This window comes from Nelumbo nucifera, chromosome 5, assembly GCF_055504915.1.
Source record: "Nelumbo nucifera cultivar China Antique chromosome 5, China Antique-T2T, whole genome shotgun sequence".
Lineage (NCBI taxonomy): Eukaryota > Viridiplantae > Streptophyta > Magnoliopsida > Proteales > Nelumbonaceae > Nelumbo > Nelumbo nucifera.
In genome coordinates this window covers 57,590,001-57,605,798 of record NC_142653.1, presented here as the reverse complement: position 1 = coordinate 57,605,798, position 15,798 = coordinate 57,590,001, and the positions used below count along the sequence as shown (strand labels likewise).

Genomic DNA, 15,798 nt, shown 5'->3' with positions numbered 1-15,798 from the left:
TCACATTTTAAAGTTCGGAGACCAAAATAACACTAAGCCCAAAGATACCAAGATTCAAAATATCGACACGTATCAGCTCGTATCATTCTAACACCTCACTAATACGCCCCTATAGGTGTATAAGTGGTCTAACCGGTTTAGGGTGTGGCAAAGACCTAAACCATCTCCCCTGAACCAGTTCGCGAAAAAAAATATTAAAAAAAAAAACCACCAAAAGGAATATCGATTCGCCCAATACAGCATATCGATATTTTGAACCTTGCAAGATACTAATCGGGAATTTCCCCTTATTATTATTATGACCATTTAAGTATTTATATTCCTCGTCCAGCGAACAATGCACCGCTCACTCTAGCACATTTGTCTTGCACTAGTATGCTCTTTTCCCATTGATCCGAACAAGCTATGTAATATCACTTCCAGAGATCGCAGTTCCAGTGAAGCTCAAGTTTTTGCACAAAGAAAAAGGATCATTGGAGAGATTTGGGAATACAAATAACGACCGAAAAATCAAGTACCTGCCTGTTTTTCATAACTAAAAGTTCATACCATCCGCTGATCAAAATATACATACATATTGTCCTGTAACCAAGTAGGAGCATGTACCCAAGCCTTCTCAGAAATATGCCATATTGAGCTAGCTAACTTGTGAGCAGGTATATTAAGGTGTCCCTATTTACATTAATAAAAAAGAACCGGAGGGGCATTCCTAGCTAAGGACTTGACCGCATCCAATCAATCTGCTCCAGCAGTATATAAAGCAGACAAGGTTGGCAAGGGTCGGAGAAGATGACAATCTGGTTCCACGCCTGATCATTGGACACCGACAGCTTTGAGAATTGCTAAAACTTCTGCTTCTTCATCCGTACCAAAAGAGATCCAGCACCTTCCAGTTGCCACACGACATAAAATTTGATGCACACTAGTGATGGAAGATACCATTTGCATGAGCTTGTCTTGTGAACAATATCAATTCTGGTCTGTTGCTAAAACTAAATCCACTAGCTTGTAATACGACTAATAAAAACAAACAGAAGGCTTCCCAAAGACATCTCTAAGAGGGAGGAGCCTCGTTAGCAGCAGCTTCAAATGTCTCTCCCGCAACAAGTTCTGGGACCTCATCATCATCTTCCTGTGTTGCAACTTCTCCCGGTGCCTGCTTCTGAAACTGCTCTGCAAGCCGCCTCAGATTGTCCAGGTTATCTGGTCCTGTAAGTTATACGAGGAACCATCAAAAAGGCAAATTCACACGAGTACAAAGTGAAGACATTGATCATCTCCCTAGAATGAAAACATCTGACACCAACATTCAAATAGAAGCAAGAATAATAAACTGGTAACCAAATGTTGCTGTAAAACCATGATTTAAATCTAAAATTCTCCACAAAAAATGCTAAGCATCAGGAAATTTAAATGTGCATATTCCACAGTTTATCATTGTTTCAGAGTATAAGCTACCATGAATTTACACTCAACCTATTTGCACTCCCATGTTTAAACCACTGCAATCCATTTGTTTCACTACAAAATCGATACGAGATTTCAGGATGAAACATTTCAGCTAATCCACATACAGAGTTTGCAACTTGTACACAAGAAGCCAAAGAAGATATAGTTGAGTTCAACTTCAAGATCAACTAATCCACATACAATGGTTACTATGGTTACTATAAGGTCCAAGTAACCTACATAAATCATTTTCTAGCAAAGGATCAGATTGTTGCCCTATTCTCTGGTCCTATTGGAGTGGGGGATGCTATAGTGTGGAGGTCCAAGCACTTTTACAAGGAGTACAGATTGCTAGAGAACAGAATGTTAGGAGATTGCTGATTGAAGGTGATTCTAATTGGTAATCACAAAGCTGAAGGAACCGGAGCATGTAACTTGGTCCTTTAAGGGGGCCATGGGAAAATTCAAGTGGCTAACTTCAAATTTAAAGGTGAGTCTCCAATGGAAAGGAGATCAGCAAATCCATTGGCAAATTCTTTAGCTAAGCAAGGGATGTGCAAGGACCAATTATTTTGGGATTAATTGTAATTATATTTTGCTTCAGAGGCTGCATCTCAAGCTTCAATGTGGAAGTTTTCATTGTGTAACTAACCATCTTGATTGATTATTTATAAAATGCTTATTGTCATCTGTCAAAAAAAATCAGCTAATGGGTTTGCAAATGCATTGGCAAAACAAGGGGTGAAAAGAGAAGACATGTTTTAGGGGGTGGGAGGGGATCCTTTATTCATTGATAGTGGAGAACCCCTGTAGGTATACAGCTTATGTATTCACCAACCCAATGTCTAAGTTGTAGCCACAAACATATAACTTTATATTGTAGATTTAATAATAACACATTGTTGTTACTCATCAGAAAGAACTTTGACAACTATGACCAGAGACCAGGAGCTTGTGAACAAGTGGTGTAGCCAATCCCCCCTCTAAAGTCTATAAATATGTTTCCTCTATTATATAATAATATTCTAATTGAGTTGTTTTGTAATGTTCCTCTCCCTTTTACTCTTTTTTCCTTTGCAAAAGTGCTAATTCACTCCCCCCACCAATATGTTTGATCTGAGACCCCTTTACTTTTCTTCCCCTTATCCCATTACAGATCTGATTTCCCTCTATTTCCCACAATATGAAGATCACGAGACATTTTCTCATTCCCATCCTATATCACCAGCATACCTATTTTCTAACAATTCATTTCTCACAAAGATAGACTTCTTGAAAGTTAAAACATCATGAAAATGAACACTTCTAAACTAAATGCATTCCTTTGTGCATTCTTGTTTCTTCCCCACCTAAGCAAAATCACTTGAAATGCAATTCAACCTCCAAAGTGAGGACCATCTAGGCATGTGAAGAAAGCAAAATCAAATTTCCACAAGTTATCAACATCAGTGTTGTCTGACAGTAGAGCTTTTGGATGAGCTATCACTCTTTCATTTCTTGCCCCATATGTGCAAGCACCCATTGAAGTACAGAAGTGTTACTGAAAGGGGCACAAGAAAAGATACCTATCGAAAAAAGGGACATTCAAACACTGGTCCAAATGTCCAAAATCTTCTCTTTGCTTGCTGTAAGTTAAAGCATAAAAGAAGGGCGGCTCCACACACTACATGCTTAAGTGATATATGAGAGGTTTCATTTTCTTTTTATCAAAGAGGTTAGTTTACATTGAAGCCTCAAATCTTTTTTTATACAAGTTTACTAGTTTTTGCATAGTACACCATGTGGGCATAACAAACAATGCAAGAACATGGTTCTCATTTTAGATCAAGCTTGAAGCCCTTGTACAAGAGAAACCACATTTTAGATTTTACATCCAAATTATTGAATTGGAAACACACCAAGGATCCAAACTGCATTGACAACAGAATCAGAGGAATTATACTCAAGAGAAGAAAGGAAAAAAAAAACCTATCTCATTTGCTTTATTTTTTATCAATAAAAAATACATTTTCTATTTGAATTGTTGTGTAAAATAGGTCAACAGTGTCATTTCTCAATACTTGTAACTTGTACAAATTAATCATACTTCTAAAATGCACAAACTTTTTTACAATGATTTGTTAAAACACAAAAATGTACACATTTAAAAACGCTCAGTACTATAAAATATGCTCTGAAAGAGTTGATGCTTTATACAATAGAAGATTCCAGGCAGTGCCAGTGACATACAGGTATGTATCCTGTTAGACACTGGTATGGTGTTCAGTATCTGGATGTCAAAGGATAGAAACATGGAAGATTGTAATTAAATGTTATCAATTAAATAATAGCAACTTTCAATGCAGTCATGACATAAAGAACATTAGACAAATAACACATGAATTTGTAATACAAAAGATAAAAAAGGCACATACCCAATTGGTTGATAATCCCTGGGAGAATATCTTGCAATTCTGTAATAGAAAAGATCAAATTATAGCTCCTGCAACTATATAAAATAAACAGAGAACATATAATGGCTTGCCCACAAGTAAGGATGGTGGTCCCTCCCCTCACTCACAGAAGGATAAATAATAAATTTAAGCAGCCATAGCCAACAGAAAGCATTATTACAACCATTTTATTGTACCAGCAGATCACATTCTGGAATTGAATGAATAATAGCAAAAGACAAAATCCCCATTAAACATTTATGCATACCATTGGGAGCTAAACAATCATCTTGCTCAATTTGGGATCCAGTGTAGAGCAGGTGGATATAAAACTGGCATCTGGGAAGGCATTTTACCTTTCTATAGGGGTGTTCACATTAAATGTCAAGCCGACCACCGACCAAACCGGTCCGACCCAACCCGAGTTGGTCGGTTTTTCAAAACCACCGGTCGGTTTCGATTTGTATTAGAAAATAAACTGACAACTTGGTTTGGTTTCAGTTTTCATACATGAAAACCAAAACCAAACCAAACCAATCCTATATGTTAAAATAATTATTAATTAGTCCCCACCCTATAAGTTAAATGTTGGTATATTTTATTTGTGTTTTGTTTGAACTTTGAAAAAAAATGGTTATTTATAATAAAAACTAAAAGCATAAAACCAATACAAATATAATACAATGGTACAATATTTAATTCAGTTTTGTATAAATTTAAATATATATTGACAAAAAAAATCAGTTTTGCATAAAAAAACTAATTGATTTAAATATATATTTTGATTTTGCATAAAAACTAAAAAGAAATAAACTTAAATATAAATAGATATTTAGAAATAGATGTTTTAGTTTAAAATATATATAAAAACTGACTAAACCGATAAACCGACCAAAACCGACCCTTCATGTTTGGGTCAGTTTTGCTTCAGGGTCGGTTGGTTTCGGTTTAATAAATAAGTAAACCGACTAGGTCAGGTCAGTTGAAGAAAATGACTCAAATCGACCCATGAACACCCGTACCTGTCTAAAGGGGGTAAGCTCAAAAGTACCCTAGCAAATGCCTTTCTCTTACCTGTCTAAAAGAGGTAAGCTCACCTTGATCACAAGCACTTTAACTAACCGTCCAATTTAATACCTTTTTCTCCTCCCAATACTAGGCTAACTAGCAAAACAGGGCAAAAAGCTCAGTTTGAAAAGAGGAGCCCAAGTTTCACCTTGATGTTTGGATTGAGGTGTGCTTTCCTAAATCTGCTGTTGGGTTGGGAACTAGGACATTCCAAGAACTGAATTAGGCTCCAGTTGGAAAGGGAATCAAGGTAAGCTTTCCTAAAAGCTCACCTTGGAAAGGGAATAAAAAAATGTCCAAGTTCGGCTCTAGTTGGGGAGGATGGGATCCATATTCAGATAAACCTTGCTGCTCATCTTGGAAGAGTATTGAAAAAGTTCATAATGATTCTGCTGCTGAGGCAAAATTCAAAGTGGGGAGGCCTCGTTTGATGCAAAGGTCTGCTGCTCATAGAGCACTCTGGGTACCCAAATTTCACAGAAACCTTCAAGACTGCAAGCTGGAGGAAGTCAGCAACCTGCACATTATGACGACAACTGACAGCATCTGGATGTGAGAAAACAGTGGATATTTCTCAATCAGGAGGCAGATTATAGAACCTAAACATTGTGATTTCCCTAGTAGAATTGAATGGAAAGCAAATGTACCATAAAAACTCGCCTTCTTGGTGTGGACTGCAGCATTAGTCAAATGTCTCACCAAGGATAAAGCTAAAAAAGAGGGGCATGGAATCCAACACAAAGGCTGAGTTCTGTAATTGTGCCGGTGTTTTCAGCACACAATATTGGAGGCTCTCTTCCATGGGCAAGTTGGTTACTTGAAGGGCAGGCTTCCATGGAAGGCCATTCTCACTGGTACAATTTGGATGGACAGCAATGCAATGATCTTCCACAGATATTCCCTCACGAAGATGAACTGACGAGGAACAATATTAGTATTAGATTGTGATTCTCCATGAGGGCGAAGTTTGCAGATACCCCTCTTGATGACCTGGGACTAATTTTAAGAGATTGATATTATTTTTGAATACCTGTTATGTTGTTTGCTTTTGTATAGGTCATCTAATATGACTCACTCTATAGGTAGTTTGGCCTCATGAATCTTGTGTGCAAAGCCTTTTTTAAACAAATGGTACCTGATCTTTCCAATAAATATATATCGTGTTAACCAGACATGAATATCACAAACACAATTTTCAGGGTACGGTAACAAAATTAAACAACCTAAAATACTAGGCTTAGCACAGATATCCAAGAATGACCACCATTCTTGTGAATCAATTCATGACATATTTGCACATACTGAAATTCAAAAAAGGCAAAATTGCATTGTTCTAAATAAAGAGAGCAGTAAACAGTACTCTTTGTCTGAGGAGAGCCACTAACAACCCAAGTGTTGGCAGCAATCGAGGCTTGAACTGAAATAGGAGAAAAGTTAAGTATTAGAATGAGAAAGCATAAAAATTGGCAATGGTTGATAAATGTTTTTAGGCCCACTTCATGGTGGGTTCTCACCAGTATTTTAAAAACCACAGAAGGCTTATGCCTTGAGGCTTATATCAAGGAAATCAATGGCTCAAGAAAAACGCATTGAGGCAGGCCCATAACTGAATATAGCACATTCTTGAACATTAGGTATTACCTTTAGGGTTCAAAAACTGGATGACTATATCATCCTTAAAAATGTTGACTTCCTCAATTGCAGGGATAGCATTCACCCCTATTCTTTTCAGGGTACTTTGAAGCCTTTTGTCATCTGTGGTTGTAGTCTTATGAACCGCCTTCTTTTTTCTGTAACCAAAAGAATAATATATGGTGCTTATAAAAAAAGGCATAATACATGGTTCATAAACACAACAGACAAGTATAAAAACTAGATACAGGTCTACAGCAGATAAACTGATATTTGCAAAAACTAAAGAAAAGAAACCGAGAGTTATGAACAAAAAAAATAAATCAGTTTCAATTTCCAAGGCAAATAATCAAATACCATAGAGCTTTCATTAAACCCAATTCATTACCATCAATGACAGTTAGTTGACAGGCAATTGCAATAGATTTTAAAGATAATATATGAACTTCTGACCATGTAGCCAATTCTTGGAGGAGGTAGCTGGGAACATAGTTGTCAAGGAGTCTAGGTGATTCAGGGCAACAGTGGGGGCACCTAGTTACCTAGTCAGCCGAGCAGGTATCTAGGCGAAGCGTAAGTGATAAGAATTTAATAAAATAAAAATCCAAACAATTGCTAGTTCCCTAGTTTTTTTATACTGAATTCTAAACTCTAATATTACACAATTAAAGCACTATACCATCCAATGTTCAAAATTTTCAAACTCAAACAAACTCCATAGCATAATGTCATTGGATCGCTCCTTATAGAAGCCCTAACCGACACAAACCAAAAAGAGTAAGCCAATGATTCGACTCCAGAAAGAGAAGTCTCTCCAACAACAAACCTCGTTCTTCAACGGTATGATTTCTGGAACCTCGCATGAGCACCCCGCCCACTGAACTTCTTGGGCTTGCAACACCAAGGATCCGCAACAAGCAGTGTTCAGTCGTACCTCACCAGAACGTCTTTGATTTCCTTCTTCGACTGTTCGTCTATGTACTTCTGGTAGTACGCAACCAATGCCTTGGCAATGCTCTGTCAAATTGCATATATCTGTGAGGTGTGCCCACCACCTCTCTACTCGGATTCACATATCGACACCAGAGAACCGGTTCCTACCAAGCAGAAGAATGGGCTCGAAAGCTTTATAATGGAGGATCTCCGGCTCCACCTACTCAATCGGACAGCCATTAATCTTGGTCAGGCCCCTCCTGCGCTTGTAGTAGGTAACGACAACGGCCGTTTTCTTTCGGCCAAAACATTGAACGGACTCTATCGACGTCGCCATGGATGTGGTCCTTCCCTCTTGTTCTCTGCCTCTCTCTCTCTCTCTCTTTTACCTATGCTCCGTCCTCTCCTCTCTAAACCCTACTATTCCCTAGTGTTATATACCATGGAGCATGCATGTTAATTGAAAAAAGTACCAATTCTCTTTATTAAGAATATTAGATTTCCTCTCAACATGGCAAAGCATGTTTTCTTTTATCAGCAACTCAAAGAATTTAATTAAAACTTAAAAGTAAAAGAGAATACAACGAGAAGCGGTAAGGAATAGAACCCTTAACAACAAAAAGACCCACCGCCCTTTTAACATTGAGAAAAAATGATGTCTATATACTCCTTGTTTAGCCAAAACAAATGTAGCATTATCAATAATATTATAATAAGGCACCTTATTTATCATTTGTCACCAAGGCTGGCACTTTATTTCCAAGGTAGAAGCTAGTTGCCTAGATAGGTGCCTTGTTGCCATAGGTCATGGCTTTCAGGTGAGACGCCCACACAAGGGTACCTACCAAAAACCATCATGGCATTTGCACCATTCATTGAATTCTTCAAGGAAAATTTGCATTCAGTGCTTCTATGGAAGAAACTGTTTTCCCATTATAATACTAGAAGGTCAAGAAGATGAGCAAATCATCTAACTGTTGTGAATACAATGGATTGCAGATCACTGTTAATAGCTGTCAGAAACATTTACATCAATAAATTCAAGTGCTGATAATGTGTTATATGTATTAAATCTTAGAAAATTAGTCTATGTGAAAGCTCTATACAAAATAAATTTGCTAACATGCAGTACATTAAAAATTATATAAAAACAGTAGTGTCTAAAAACAGGCATGATAAACCAAATTCCTTTACATTGAAAGCCAAGTAAATCCAAAAGTTACGTAAAATACGACACTTAACAAGGAAGAAACAAGACTTCTGAAAGTTTATTGTTTTTAAATAGCACCATACAACCAAGTAATATGACAAGTGGCAAAATTTCACAAATAGCCTGCATTAAAAGTAGGATAGGCAACCAAATTCGAGAAGACCAACCCATCCATGAGGTGGCCTATTCATTGAAGAGCACAAATCCATTTGTAGTTGTTCAATATAAAATGCTGAAAGTTAATAATCTTCCACAAGAAAAGAATTTAACTAACCAAATTGGTTTGCTCTGGCCTCATTTTAAAAGATTAAATTTTAAATTCTAAGGATCATCAAACATATTTTGAAAGAATAGTAAGAAACAAAATAGTATTAAACACACCTTCGCATGCTACCCTTTCCACCGGTGCGAACTGCACCAGCCATCTTCATAAGTTTTTCACGATTCATCTGCAAATGAACAATGTATCAGGGCAATGGAATAACCTAATGATATTAAAACATCACAAGTATTTGCACTTTAAATAAAAAAGTAACGGGACAAACAGAATCCATACAAAGAAAAGGCCAATGCTCAAGAAAACCAAGAATGCAAAACAGGTAACCAAAACCAAAATAAGAGAAGGTTGTTCAACAAGGCTAATCAAGATCTTCAGAAAATAGCATGCAGTTATGTTATGGTCTAAAAATTTCCAAATAGGTACCACATCCCTCTGCATCATCTAAGTTCTGTAACCATTTTTTATCAGCAAATAAACTCATTAATTAATGTCTGAGATAAATACATGGCTTTAGCTACAAAATAGCCCAAAAAATCATTAGAAAAGCAGCTTGTCCACACTATTTGGGTTTGCCATCCCCCTTTTCTTGCTATTATAGATTACAATATTGCCCAAAATAATATGGATTTATCTGCTCCCTGTTTGACTTGCTTTGCCCAAGAAATAACCAACAAAGATTCACCCTCTACTTCTAGCTCGCTAACACCTAACTGCATTGCTAGTTTTAGTCCTTGTAAGAGAGCCACTATTCCATCCTTAACCAAGTCTCTAAATCCAATTGGTCCCAAGAATAAGGTCAATACTGCTCCTTGATGGTTTCTAAAGACTCCCCCTATACCTGCCCTCCCCTGATTGCCAAAAGAGGTGGCATCAAAATTTAGTTTCAGCTTATTTCGCCTGGAGGTTTCCATTCCATTCTCACTGCTTTGTGTGTATCTGTTTGTACCACTTCAGCCCATTTCCATAATAAGTCATTTGTAGAGACATCTACGAAGATTTCCATTGTTGTTGCCCAATGTGCAGATTTAACCTTTATGATTTCAATCACTTCCTCCTTAGATTTACTTTTCTCTAGGAAAATCCATTGGTTTCTTTCTTTCCAGGCAATCCATACCAGTGTTGCTCTTATTCTCCACGAGCATCTTCCCCTTTTCTTCTATTGCCTCAAGAAACTAGACTTAAATAAACTAACCACATCTTGTGGGGGAACTCATCTACAACCAAAGAGAAAATGGATGTGATCCCAAATACAAGTCACAAAAGAACAAGAGATTAGCAAATGAAGAAGAGTCACACCACTAGACTTATAAAGGAGACGCATGAGGAGAAAGGCGATTGTTTGCCTTCTTTTCTATAGCATATCATAGGTGTTAATCTTTTCAATGAATATTTCCCAACAAAGAGAATGTGCTTCAGGAAGAATTGGTTTGCACCAAATTTCTCTCTCTCACCGGGAAATTCACCCCCAAAGGTTTTGAATTGATGAAAAGGTTAAAGAAGGAAGCACAAGAGAAGGGGCCATCAGGTGAGGGTTACCAAACTCTACCATCCAAGAGATTTTGATCCAAAAAGACCTTTTCCAAAAGTGAGAGTAGGATGATAAGTGACTCACACTCATTATCCCTCAAACCCTTTTTGAAACCAAAGTCCCAATTTAAGCCACGTTCTTAGGGCAAGCCAAATCTAGAAACAGGTTCATTCTTAAGGTTTGTTAATGAATAAAGTATAGGAAATTGCGGTTTGAGTGGTAGATCCCCAAGCCAGAGGTCTCCCCAAAATAAGACTCCATTCTCACAGCTGACAGCCCACATCAAAACGGATAAAATTGAGAAAGGTAGGCAGTACCTCAGAGATTGCTTTCCAAGGGGAATTTGAAGTAGTGTAAGACTCAAGTTTTGCATTCCAGCAATTGTCTGCTACATTTACAATGAATGCTTCCAATGACCTTGTGCCATATCTGCCTTCCTCTATAGGAAATCTCCAAAGCCACTTCCCTAAAAGAGGTATATTCCTTTTAATTAGATACCCACTACCCAAACTCGCTCCGTAGATTTACACACCTGTTCCCACCTCACTAAATGATGCTTCTTTTCCTCTCCCACAAAAAATCCCTCGTCAGTTGTCACACACACGTACACAGGGAGGTTAAATCAGATGAGCACACACACACGTACACAGGGAGGTTATATCAAAAGATTCGCCGGCTAAACTTGAAACCAAGTTAGTCGTTTAACCACACAGATACACATGGTGATGACATACATATCAAGCGAAACTGAAGAATGCAACAGCATGCAATGTCTATTAGAAAAAGATCCAACAGATAAACCCTAACCGACCTGCAACTTTTCCCCAATTATTTGCATCTGAAGGAATAGTCCAAACAATCAAGCAATATCAAGCTATAACTATAATCAGTTTAAACCTAAGTTCCAATAACAACGACAAATCAGAAATCTGATATCACCGAAACGAACATGGGGGATCTTCAAGAAAGAAAAACTGAAAAACCATTTTTGAAGGGCTCACAGTAGAGCTTAACCTGAACTGTTGTTCTCTTCAAAATTTGCTCGATGCAAAACCCTGGTCCTGCAATGACAAGGGCACCCCGACCCCTTATCTGAAAATTGAACCGCTCAAACCCTAGCCTCTCTGCCTATGCTATATGACTATATCCAAGTACCAAGTAACCGTCTCTGCAAAACACACTATTTATTTTCCTACTATGCCTTTACAATGAACAATGAGTAGGGCTGTTCCCAAACCGGTCAACCCGGTCCGATCCAATCCGAGTTGGCCGGTTTTTCTTTGGCATCGGTCGGTTTCGATTACAAAAAAACATAAACCGATGGTTTGGTTTGGTTTCGATTTTTATGTGTGAAAACCGAAACCGAACCGACTTAGATATATATTATATATATAATATATTTCAGATATTATATATATATATATCGGATATATTTCAATTTTAATATATATTTCAGATATATATTTGTGGATATATATATATATATATACATATTTCAGCTTTATTTCAGAAATATGCATATTATATATAAAATTCCTGATATATAAAATATCAGTTTTAATCCATCAAATCATTTTTAATTTCCAGGCATCCAGCCTTTGCTTTCTTAGACTTGAATCCTTTACCGTTCACACCAAGAGAACCATTCACCAAACCAACCCAAACCGATTCAAACCGATCAAGTTGGTTTTAATTAGTACTAGGTCGGTTTTGGTTTCATTTCTAGGTAAACCGACCAGGTCGAGTCGGTTGGAAAAATGCCAGTAAACTGACCCAACCCGACTCGTGAACAACCCTAACAATGAGGACCACAAGGGCATGAACCGGTGCCAAAGAGGTGAGCGGAAGCCGATTTGAGGCATAATAGTACAAAATTTATAATTTTTTAATTTTATGTATATAAATGTAATGTTTGTACATGTGTCTATAATATTTATTTATATTGATACAATTTATTTTATTTTATGTTTATAACTATGTTTATCTAAATTTGTTAGTATATACATGCATACTAGAATTATTTGCAATATTTTATAATTTATATATTCAAGGTACAATTTATTTATTTATAGAAAGTTTATATTTATATTCATTTTTGTACCTGTACCATTTATAAAGATGAGGACGGTTATAATGTTTTGTTAAAAAGCCTGATTTTGTAATTTCCATTTTTACTCTTATCATGTTTTGTATTTTAAAGCTTATTTTTACTTTCCATTTTTACCTTTTATATTATTATGTTTTTATTTTTCTAATTTTATTTAATTAATGGCTAATACTTGTAATTGGGTAATCTCGTACCATTTATAAAAATGAGGATGGTGACAATGTTTTGTCAAAAAGCCAAATTTTCACTTTTCATTTTTATACTTTTATCATGTTTTTTATTTTAAGGCTTGATTTTCACTTTTGATTTTACCCTTTGTTATGTTTTTTATTTTTCAGTTTTATTTAATTAATGGTTAATGCTTGTATGGTAAAGCAAATAAAATAATAGTAAGATTGTTGTGGAACCTATTCCTCACTTTATCTGATCTTCTCCTGAAGCACCTACCTGACGAACATCTTCATTGATTAGAGCCAACACGTGTCAAGCATTGGATGGTTTGCCCAAACCACGAATTTGAATTGAAGGGAAGAATGGATTTTTTTCAACCTCTCTCTTTTCATCATGGAACAATCAATTAGATGATTAAATGAAGCTTTTTTTTTTGTTTGTTTTCTCCCTGATTTTTTTTTTTTTCAATTGTCTCCATTAACGTAATAAGTTGTATTGGATCAGGGAATGCTCTTATCATTATATTGATTCGTTTTATAGTATTTTTCTCAACGATCATCAGGCCAATTTGGTAATCTAACACCCAACCAATATAATACCGTAAGGGTTGTACTTGGTAGGGTTGTAGGGGTTTGGAACTCATTTTGTTGGTAGGAGATCCATACTCTTTTATATAAATCAAGCAGATGTTCGATTCAAATCTGAATATAAATGAATCAAGATCAACTTATATCCTGATGTTAACCATTAGATATGCAAATAATGGCCCCACCATTGACGAGCAGAACAGCAAGAGGCAAAAGGTCAAATGCCATCATCATTCACACATTAAGTGAAGACTTAAATTCTAAAGCCCCAATTCTCTCCTTTAAACCCCTCTCTGCATAGTGTATATCTTATCCATTCCCTCTACTTCACGCTAGGAAGGAGGAAGCTGAAATGGCGTCTCTCTTATCCTATGCACCTTTCTCTTCAAAATGAAGAAAACAATATAAATTACAAAAAACAAAGAAATACATAAAAAATTACAAAAAATATAGAAAATCAGAAAATTTTTTATATCTATATCTATACCATATTAAAGAATGAGAATGTTGCAATTGGTTTGGTCAAAACACCCTAATTTTACTTTCCAACTTTATCCTCAACTTTCTAATTTTCCCCATTGTATATATTGTCATTGCAAAATAATTATGAAAATCATAAAATGAAGAAAACAATATAAATTATAAAAAAACAAATAAATACATAGAAAATTTACAAAAAAGATATAGAAAATCATAGAAATTTCTATACCCCATACTAAAAAATGAGAGTGTTGCAACTGGTTTGGGTTGAGCTTCAACCCATCCCACTTAAACCATCAACCCACTAATGACCCATTTTGGGGTCATTACAAAAAATAAAGAAATACACAAAACATTACAAGAAATGAAGAAAACCATAAAAATTGATGAAAATAACAAAAATTACAAAAAACAAAGAAAACTATAAATTACAGAAAAACAAAAATATAAAAATTTCATTCCATGGGCCCTGGACATGTTTATTAATTAGGCCCAGGTCTTCTAAGGGCATTTGGCTACTAAGATTGTATGTTATTGATGTGGGGTGACCCAACCCAGCCCATTCGAGGTTGGGAGGCCCAACCCACGAGCGCTAGACCTGGGAACGAGATCCGCATAGTAGGAGTTACTTTACTCCCCTTGTACGAAGCCAATAGTGGAGCGCCCACGCGTCCCCGCAGAGATCTCTGACTACCCTCGTATGACACCCATCTCAGGTGTTCATCTCCACCTACCTCTAGGCAGCTCAAGTATAAATAGGGGTACTCCCTTCCAGGTAAAAAAAAAAAATAAAGAAAGGAAGACAATCTACGTCTGGACTTGGAACTGATCTCAAAAGTTGTATTCTAATTCCCCTCTTTGTACCCTGTACTAACTTGAACGTCAGAGACTCTGCCTCGGATTCTCACCCGGGGCCTCTAATGTATTCTGCCTTGTAGAACCTCGACTACCTACCTTCAGCTTCTACAATATTCGGAGCCCTCTTCCCTTTGGCCTTCATACCTTGGCCTCGACAACAAGCTCCTCGAACCCTCGAAGTCTTCGGCCAGCCTTCAAAGTCTAGGGCAAAATTACTTTGTTGTCCTCACCCATCCCAAGCAACAACAATTGGCACCGTCTGTGGGAAACGTCGCTAGGACATTCCCTAAAAAAATTTAACAAGCTAACAAGTCCCCAAGCTCCAACCAACCAACATGGTACAAAGGACAAGAAATACAAAAAATCTTGTCACTAATAAATAGTTTCAGGTCGTGTTTGACCACCTGGAATACTTGACACAATGAGTCGAGTAGAACTACCCCCAAGCAGGAGGCCACCCCCAAGGTAGGTGGCCACCCCGTTGGGGAGTCAACACAGTCGGGCTGGCATGGGTGCACCAGCCAATCAGTCCCCAGCCTCGGCCATGCATAGCGGACCGAGCCCTCAGAGTTAGGTAGCAGTCGTCTAGCCGACCTGCTCTCCCGAACCTCTAGACCTCCCAACCGAAGGGAGGAGGAGCTGGAACGATCGGAGGATAGCTGACAGCCCTCCGAGCAGCATCGCTGACGCTGAAGGGCCAACCCGAAGGACGAAGGTGGATGCCGTGATCGCCCCAGCGCCCGTTCTAGGGCTGAGGGATGGTGTTGAGCCTTTTCCCCTCACGTCTTGGACCTCCAAGATGTCCTGAACGACCGCCACGCTAAGTGCGAAGCACGCGGTCTCAACTCTGAGCACTCTGGAGTCCGTGTCAAGCACCACTGTGTTCGTGAAGGCTAGGATGGCGCATGGGCCATGCCCGACCCCATGTTTGTCAAACTCCGAGCCAAGCTCGGAGCTGTCAAAGCCAAGCTCCAGCAGGTTAAGGAAGGCCGAACTGACACCTCGGCCATGAAAGGGAACCACCTAGGGAAATTGAATGTCTTCTCCCCTGATATCGTCGCCG

The 15,798-nt window shown here is 37.6% G+C and overlaps 1 protein-coding gene and 1 pseudogene across 3 annotated transcripts; both read right to left on the bottom strand.

The window, feature by feature from the left end:
* Nucleotides 1-496: 496 nt before the first annotated feature.
* On the bottom strand, nt 497-11,687 carry LOC104596831 (nascent polypeptide-associated complex subunit beta-like). 2 transcript variants are annotated; one of them, XM_010258147.3, is made up of 6 exons: nt 11,547-11,687; nt 9,106-9,173; nt 6,591-6,739; nt 6,310-6,366; nt 3,864-3,902; nt 497-1,209 (listed from the first exon to the last, which is right to left on the bottom strand). In XM_010258147.3, the coding sequence occupies exons 2-6, from the start codon at nt 9,171-9,173 to the stop codon at nt 1,055-1,057; spliced, it is 468 nt and encodes a 155-aa protein (XP_010256449.1). In that variant the 5' UTR covers nt 11,547-11,687; the 3' UTR covers nt 497-1,054. The 2 variants fall into 2 exon arrangements, with proteins under 2 accessions (XP_010256449.1, XP_088743679.1); XM_088887553.1 differs by having other exon boundaries at nt 10,850-11,582.
* LOC104596830 (small ribosomal subunit protein uS9-like) lies at nt 7,408-11,618 on the bottom strand (annotated as a pseudogene). Its single transcript, XR_016076201.1, has 3 exons — nt 11,547-11,618; nt 9,106-9,173; nt 7,408-8,355 (listed from the first exon to the last, which is right to left on the bottom strand). The product of XR_016076201.1 is annotated as a small ribosomal subunit protein uS9-like (transcript).
* Nucleotides 11,688-15,798: the final 4,111 nt, after the last annotated feature.

Excerpts from the sequence above, each read along its gene's own strand:
- LOC104596831 (XM_010258147.3), bottom strand. The coding sequence starts at position 9,173 with ATGAATCGTGAAAAACTTATGAAGATGGCTGGTGCAGTTCGCACCGGT. Across the intron at positions 6,740-9,105 it reads GGAAAGGGTAGCATGCGAAG|AAAAAAGAAGGCGGTTCATA; the intron begins GTGTGTTTAATA and ends TTTTGGTTACAG. Across the intron at positions 3,903-6,309 it reads TGGCTCTCCTCAGACAAAGA|AATTGCAAGATATTCTCCCA; the intron begins GTACTGTTTACT and ends TTTCTATTACAG.